Consider the following 8,783-nt stretch of genomic DNA (forward strand, 5'->3'; position numbering starts at 1 on the left):
ATTCCTGACTGAATGAAACAGTCTTGCATCCAAACTAACAACTAAATATCATGGGCCAAGGTTTCAAAATATATAGAGTTCACACACATATATTTCTAAATATCAGCTTTTGAATAGACACATTACATATATTATTAAACTGGGTCTATCATGATTTTTTTTATCTCAACCTAATAATTTATCTAGGTAACAGCTGTATTCATTATGAATGCTTAGCTCAGTGAAAAAGGTGTTTTTATTTTCTTGAGGAAGATTAGCCCTGAGCTAACTGCTGCCAATCCTTCTCTTTTCGCTGAGGAAGACTGGCCCTGAGCTAACATCCATGCCCATCTGTCTCTACTTTATATGTGGGACGCCTGCCACAGCATGGTGTGCCAAGCAGTGCCATGTCCGCACCCAGGATCCAAACCCGTGAACCCCGCACCGCCGAAGCCGAACATGCGCACTTAACCGCTGTGCCACCGGGCCGGCCCCAAAAAAGCTGTGTTTAAAATAACTCAGCCATTAGTCAATGGAACAAAAGAACACACGTTTGGCTAGATTCTAACACTAGCCCTCCTGGGAACCAAAGGTTCCATATGATTTAAGTATGCCGCATGTAGTTAAAGGCAAGCTAAGGAGTCAAGAAATGAGAAGCAAAATTAAGCACAGAGTTGGATCAACTACCTACTGCACATACCACAATAATCTAGTGAGCAGTCCTTACTCTACTAGTCCATCCTGGGATTACACGTACCCTGTCCAGTTAGGTACATTACCCATTTTGATATTCTCTTCTGTGATTTTAACTAGGTAAAAATGTGAACGGCACTATAGCAAGGACACATAATGGTATTTTAGATACAATCAGAAAGCTCTGAAGGTAAAGAAAGGGTAAGATCTGTCTTAAGAGCTAAACAATGGTTACCCAACTGATTACCATTTCAAAAGGCAACAACCCCACCAACATCACCACAGACACACACTCCTCTAGAGAACAAACAGACTGTTCATTTCAGAAAGTGTCTTGAAGTACGGATTGACTAGGAACAAGGACATATCTACTCTGACTAGGGGCAGTGTGAAGTTTATTCAAATGGTTCAGAGGAAAAAACAATGGTATCTTTTAAAATATGAAAATACGTGTTTTTGCAAAAGTGTGTTTTTAAACGTATTAGTTTTACATATAAAATAATTTAGGTATAGCCAGCCCTGACGGCCTTGCAGCTAAAGTTCTACGCACTCCGCTTTGGCAGCCCAGGTTCAGTTCCTGGGCGTGGAACTACACCACTCGTCTGTCAGCAGCCATGCTGTCGCAGTGGCTCACATAGAAGAAGCAGAAGAACTCACAATTATACACAACTACACACTGGGGCTCAGGGGGGTGGGGGCAGCAGGAAAGGAGAAAGATTAGCAACAGATGTTAGCTTAGGGTGAATCTTCCCCTGTAAAAAATAAAAATAATTTAGGTAATATAGAAATCATTGAGGCACCAAAATGTTTCTTTTTTTTTTTGGAGGAAGATTAGCCCTGAGCTAACATCCATGCCCATCTTCCTCTACTTTCCACGTGGGATGCCTGCCACAGCATGGCTTGACAAGTGGTGCGTAGGTCTGCACCTGGAATCTGAACTGGCGAACCCCAGGCTACCAAAGTGGAACATGTGAACTTAACTGCTGGGCCACTGGGCCGGCCCCTAAAATGTATTTTGAGCATTCTAAAACCTAGGTTTAATGAATAAATTAAGATATAACATAACATTCCAAAAGACTGCTGACCCTTGCTCCATCTGAACCAATAGAGAAATTAAGTCAACACCTGAGCCAATTCTTGGACCACTGAGAACACCACAAGATATTGGTTTCAAAAACTACTGGACAGGTACCACAGAGGTGCTTCACTTTTAAAAGGAGCTTGAAAACTTTAATAAATAACACGTAGATTCAAGCATGTAAGATGTCAAATGTTAACACCCCACTGACCAGCAACTTGTTCTCCTGTACTGACACATCATCTGTGCAGGTAACCAAATCACTTTCCCCTGCTGCTCCACTTCAGGGAAATAAAATCCACATAATAGCAAAGTTCATTCTAGCAACTCTAGCATCCTAACAAATTTTATTTATTTATTTTTTTGAAGGTTGGCACCTGAGCTAACAACTGTTGCCAATCTTTTTTTTTCTGCTTTTTCTCCCCAAAGCCCCCCAGTACATAGCTGTATATTTTAGTTGTGGGTCCTTCTGGCTGTGGCATGTGGGACGCCGCCTCAGCACGGCCTGATGAGCAGTGCCATGTCCGCACCCAGGATCCGAACTGGTGAAACCACAGGTCACAGAAGCAGAGCGCACGAATTTAACCATTCCGCCATGGGCCTGGCCCCTAAAATAAACTTAATGGTGAAGCAAAAGTGGAATTTCCACTTTTTAACTTCCCAAGTTCCCCAGAAAAGCCATCATCAACAAATTTAAACTCTACGCAAAATTACTCTTCACTCCTGTCACTTGATAAAAAGTCACAAAACTCAATGAAAAGACTTCAAGTTTTCCTTTTTAAGTGTTTATTAAAGAGATGAACTTAACTGTCAATGTAAACTATTCTGCAAACAAACATTAACTTCCTCAACAGTTTTGATTAAAATATTCTTTATAAATGAATGAGAACTATAACATCAATAAAAAGAACACTGACTATCAATGTCTGATTTCCTGCCCATGTTGATACACTTCCAAAGTGTATGTTTTATATGAAGATTTGATTAAAGTCTTTTCAAATTTTCATTAGAAAATTCTCCGTAGTATCTCTCACCTCTGCATTTAATCACCCCAATTTTTCCAGGCAAAAAGCTACAGAAAAGTAGTCACAAAATCACACAATCCTAACATCTTCCCAGCAAAGATAGTCTCTCTTCAGCCCCTTCTCTTCACATATGCTTCTATCATGCAAGGAGAGAGCAAAGGGAGGATGAAGAAGGTACGTCTTCATTTTTCTGTGCCATCTCCCTCCACTGAATCACACTAAATAAGCGCTCACTTTGAGAATAATGGTTGTAAGAAAGAAAGCCCAAAGACTCACCTGGAACTAAATTCCTAAGAAAAAGATTCCTTAACTCATTTGCCTACTTATCAGGGAAGTTTTCTTTTCTTTTTTTTTTAATTACTCAAAGCAAATCATGTCTATTTTAAAAAACCCTGCACAAACAAAACATAAAAACCATTAACATATTCTTCCCAAGAATGACATCTCTATCCAGGTCACTTTCTATCCAGATTTTCATTTTTAAAAATCACTGATTTACAAATAAATTATTCACAGATTCACAGGGCTTACTCTGGATAGAGTAGACAGGCAAGGTCTAGCCAAAGAAGTGAAATTTAAGCTGAGCCAAAAGTGAGAAGCTAGACAGGGTGAAGCTCTGAGGAAAAAGCACTGTAGGTCAAAGGAGCAGCATGGGCGAAGGCATCAGACAGGACTTGGTTAAGGAACAGAAAGACATATGGCTGGAGGGAGCCCAAAAAGAAGAGTGGTAAGCAATAGGATGAAGTTTCCTGATTAGCATTTGAAACTGGTCACAACGTAGCTAAAATCAGACTTCCTTTAGGTTGTTTTTAAAGACTCACAAAAACAGCAGGCTAACTCGACACAAAAAAATTCAAATAAAAGCAAAGAAAACAACAGAAGGTATTCAAATTAAGTAAGAGCATTATAATAAAGATTAAGTTTCTGATTCCTTGCTGAGAATTCCCACAAGCAAGAGATTATAGCACTTCACACCTCCTAAAACATTCTCCTCATTCACGTACCCTCCTAAATTTCCACAAAGGTGCTCAGAATTTACTTGACACTTTCCGGTGATGGACAATTTCCATGCTCTCAAATACTTTTGCTGTAAATACCCTGAGGTGCTTTTGCTCTAATAGCAGACTCTTAGTCTCCTATTAAAGGCCACAAACAAAGCACTCACAGAAAATTAAACACAGAATCCACTTCTGCATATTGGCCAAGGAGAGACTGCACTTCTGGGTACTGGGTAAAACTTGATTTATGATCTCACATGAAGACTGATAACAAGGTGGTTTTATGTTTGTGGTCTGGGAGCTGGCTCATCTAGCATTTCATCAATGTTCTCTATTCTCAGGTCATGGCCCTTTGCCCAAAGGTTTCATTACAGAGAATTTATAGACACGTTTGAAAAAGTATAAATCACAAAGGAAGTCACTGGATAACCTATTTTTAAAAAGTCATTTACTTAAGAAATTATTATATAATCCAGAGCCTAGCAGTTAGTTTTATTTTCTGATTCTGCAACCTGTGGCAGATGGTTTTCTTGGCACGTGTGACCTTGGCAGCTTGCCCATGTTTACATGGACTGACAGGAGTCTAAGGCCGGAGGGAGCATTTCTTTTATATCAGGTGATAGGTCATGCTGGGCCTGCTCCTCAGCTGTGTGCACCTGTGGATAATTTCCGAGTCTCTGTCATGTCCATCCACACAATGGCTAGGGCCTGTGTGAGCACGAAGATATCGCCTGCCGTCTCAGAAGGAGTACATGACGTCTGTCCTATAAACAGTGCTAACAAACTGGTGGAAAATTGTGATCCCATCCTTATATGTTTTAAACCCCTCCTTCCCTAGATCCTTGGAAATAGTCTTGAAATAAAGTCTTGAAATAAAGTCAATTTTGTTTGGCAAACATAATGGTATTCCTTTGAGTCAAATGAATCACAAAACCAGAAGTAAAAATCCTCACTACAGTCAAGCTTGAAAAAGAACTCCTTGACCTGGTACAAAGGTATACGTGACAAAACAAAAAGTTTAAATGGTGGTACCATTTAGTGTTAGGAAATGAGCTGCGAAACAAATCTCACATTCTAAAAACTTTTCAAGTATTTTTGAAAGATAACATGTCGTTCCTTCACTAATTATTTAGCTCCCTTCAATCACCATGTCTTTAGCCACCAGGTGTGCTAGATGCTCAGGAAACAAAGATGAATGGGACACCTCGCCCACATTAGGTAAGTTCTACAGAAATAATGCCACCACACCCTGAAAGCTAAAATCCTTGCCTGTCTCCAGAAGTCAAAGACCTATCAGTTGCACTCGAGAGCTCCAAAAGGCTCACAGACTCGAGGTGAGGGCACCGAGGTCACTGCTGAGGTGCCAGAGGTAACAGCCGGCCAAGTGCACCTGTAAACTGCAGTCTGAAAAGGGCTGCCAGCAGTCACCTACAACTTCCTCAAACCACTCCCCCACCCTCCGCCGCCCAGTCCTTTACGAATAGAGGGTTTTTAAAGGGAACTGTCCAAGGTTACCACCTGACATAGAGGCATGCTTTGGTGTGGGATACCAATAAAATAAAATTGTATACTCCCTATATTTACAGAGTATTGCCATACAACATCTAAGTGTTGACAAAGTGTCAACCAAGGCATATAAAACATAAAATAAAACCTCTTTCTCAACAGGGTTAAAACATCAAAAAGAAACTGACCGAAAGAGGGAGATCTCTAACTTCCCAAAGCAGCAACCCCCTGGAAAGGTACTGGAACCAGCGGAAGTTACATATGCAGATATGCAGGACAGAAGTGTTTAAATGCCACCCCCCTCCAGCCCGCCGTGGTAAAAGTTTGAACCGCCGTCTGACTATCCCACGGTGGTCGGAAACTTCCCTAAACTACAAGAGGCAACGAGACACCCGAAAATCTCTGTCCTCAGCCAACCCCAGCTGCCCTCATGCCAGGCTGTGGCTTCCTCCCCGGGCCTTGCCTCCTCCATCTCACTCCCTTCTCCAGGACACTGACTTGCCTGCCTCGGCTTCCGACGCGGGCCGGGGGTCCCGGGGACCTCTCGGCCTCCGGACTCGGTCCCGCCCCCAGGAGGCCCGGCGCGCCTCCCCTCCCGCGCCCGGCCGCGACCCCCGGCCCCCGGCCCGCCCTCGGGCCCGGCCCCCGCCCTCCCCGCCGGCCCTCACCTCCTCGGCGTGCTTGCGCAGCGCCTTCTCCCGCTCGTACTGGGTGATGAGCTGCTCGTTGTCGTCCCGCAGCAGCTCCAGCTCCACCTGGTGCTCCTGGTCCTGCGCGAACACCGAGTCCAGGTTCTCCAGCACGGCCACCACCAGTGGCATCAGCTCCTTGACGACCTCCTCGTCGTAGCGCCCGATGAGCCGCTCGAACTCGCGGTAGATGGAGCCAGCCAGGCCGGACACCCGCTCCGACATCACAGCCCCGGAGCCGCCGGGCTCCTCCTGGTACACCACACCGTCCTCCAGCTCCATGGTGGCGGGCGGGCGGCGCGGGGCGTCGCCGGCTGAGGGGGCGGCACGGGCCCGCACGGGACGGGCCCGGCTGGCGCTGGGGCTGGGGCTGAGGCTGGAGCTGGGGCTGGGGCTGGGGCTGGGGCTGGGCCCGGCGGGGTGGGGGCCCGGGCCGGAGGAGGGGAGGGGTGGGGAGAGCGCCCTCAGCCCAACCGCCGCTGCACCAACTGCCGGGGCGGCCGGGCCTCGCGCGCCACACGTCACCCGCGGGGCGGGACTCGCGCCGCGTCGGCCCGGTGGGCGGGGCCCCGCGGGAGGCCAGGCGCGGCCGGGGGCGGAGCCAGTGCGTCATCGCGCGCCGGCGGAGGGAGCTGTGACGTCAACATCCGGCGCCTCGCGGACGGTGCCTTCGCCAATGAGAAAGACTACGAGAGGAGGGTGGCGAGAACTGTCAGCGCCGGGCGGGATTTGCAGGGCGGGTCCCAAAGGAAAGGGAAGGGTTCTGGAAGAGTGACTAGCCGTCCAGAATTAACATAGCTAACATTTCTGTTGCTTTTTCCAGCTCATAAAGGGCTTTCTCATCTGTTCCGCGCAACAGGCGTGGTGCGGGAGACGTTTGGCCTCCGTTTCCCAGACAAGGAGAGTAGGCCCAGAAAAGTTGTGGTTCACTCAAGGTCACACAGCTAGAATGGGAAGGAGGCTGATCGGGGACTCAAACCAGTTCTGACTGAGAATTCGGGGCTCAGAGGGAAGTTGGAAACAGACGGAGAGGGAAAGCAAGCTTAACTAAAACAGTCTACCTAAGTGATAAGGTGGTCTCAAATAGGATAGAACTATTTGGGGATAATGAGAGAAAGGATAGCCTAAAACAGGAGATGCAAAGCATTCTGGAGAAGAGTTTAACTGTAACGCCACATCTTGCACTTTCGCACACACTGGGTTTCTCTGCTTCTCCCGGCCAACTTGGGACAGTGGCATTTCCTGGCTCCAGCCACCCTCCTTTCCTCTAGTCTTGAAGGGGGCGGAGCGGGGAAGTAGGGGGTTGGGGAGTAGAGGAGGAAAGGGGTGGAGTCGCTGGGGTGAATAAGTCCCATGATATGTGAGGTATCCACCGCCTGGGAGAGCATCACGTGTGGGAATGACACAACACCCAAGCCTCAAGCGGGCTGAGTCAAGCATGGCTTCCCCGTGTTCTCATCTAGCCTCCGCAAATGGGACGGAAGACACTCCCAAAAGCCCCTTCTCTCCCCCGCAGGTGACTCAGGAGTGCTTCGGCCCTGACTTCTCTAAAAATAGGGGGAGCGAAGGCAGGACTTGGATAAACAAGGGTTTAGTGGGGGAATCGAGCACCTCCTGGGATCATAAATACCCTCAAAGTGATGTTTACAAGTTCATGTTCTTCCTACCAAGCACTAGCTTGTCCTCCAAAGTCTCCCGATCTGAACCCACCTGGAAACCCACAAGAACAGTATGGAGGTTGGGTGAGGGCCTACCTATAAACTCAGAAAGACGAAAATGAACATACTAAGCCTTATGAGGTTAGAAGGGACGGTATTTGCAGCCTGTGCTGTCCCTCTTTCTCACCCTCACCCCACATCCACCTTCATATTGTTTGTGTATACGTCCGGGTGTTAGGAATGCCGATCAGCTGGTTGGGTGTGAGCCCCAAATGCCCTTTCTCTCCTAAACCTCACATTTGAAAACCACAAAACAAGAGTCTTGCTCTGGATCTTTGTTTCCTCTTTTCTTTTTCTCTTCTTGAGGGCTGTCACTTAGGCAACCTACCTCTGTATATGCCTTTATTTTCCTGGGAGTCAGAGGAACAGGAAAACTTAGGGCAAGGTTTTACTTTGTCTTTCCACAACACTATCATATACATCAGAAAATTTATGGAAAAAAAAAGTCTGTTAATTTTCAGGTATGAGATTATATTAAAGTCTTCATAATAAGTATGCTTCTTTAGGTATAAATTCAACATAGATGTGAGATATATATTTATGTCTTGATTTAAGCTTCTGCTAGCTATCAGAGATCACATTTAATTGTTTAAAATAGAATTCAGCCAAATATCCATCAACTGTTGAAAAGATAAATAAAATATGGTATATGCATATAATCCAATATTTATTATTCAGCAACACAGGAAATGAAGTACATGCCACAACATGAATGAACCTTGAATATAGTATGCTAAGTAAAAGAAACCAGTCACAAAGGACCACATATGAAAAATCACTGGTTGCCTAGGGCTGGCTGGAGGAATGAGAGAAAATAAGAGTGACTGCTAATGGGTATGGGGTTTCTTTTGGGGGTCATGAAAATGCTCTAAAATTGATTATGGTGATAGATACAAGACTCTGAATATACTAAAAGCCATTGAATTGTACACTGTAAATAGGTGAATTGTATGATATGTGAAATGTATCTCAATAAAGCTGTTAAAAAAATAAATAAAATTTATGGCTATGATGACTTGATAGTAAACCCAAATGGAAGCACCCAACTCAGAGTGATAGAGTGGAAAGAAAGCACTGTTTAGATTGAGAAACTTGTA

The 8,783-nt window shown here is 45.5% G+C and overlaps 1 protein-coding gene across 4 annotated transcripts in view; it reads right to left on the bottom strand.

Moving 5' to 3' along the window:
- SPAG9 (sperm associated antigen 9) overlaps positions 1–6,511 on the bottom strand; it is a 126,574-nt gene extending 120,063 nt beyond the window's left edge. For 2 of the 4 annotated variants that reach the window (XM_070560716.1, XM_070560715.1), the window contains exon 1: positions 5,948–6,511. In XM_070560716.1, coding sequence (XP_070416817.1) covers positions 5,948–6,250 — 303 coding nt within the window. In that variant the 5' untranslated portion in view covers positions 6,251–6,511. The remainder of the gene's footprint in view (positions 1–5,947) is intronic. The other 2 variants (XM_070560714.1, XM_070560713.1) reach the window with 1 other exon arrangement.
- Positions 6,512–8,783: the final 2,272 nt, after the last annotated feature.

This window comes from Equus przewalskii, chromosome 10 (genome assembly GCF_037783145.1).
Source record: "Equus przewalskii isolate Varuska chromosome 10, EquPr2, whole genome shotgun sequence".
In the NCBI taxonomy this organism is placed as follows: Eukaryota; Metazoa; Chordata; class Mammalia; order Perissodactyla; family Equidae; genus Equus; species Equus przewalskii.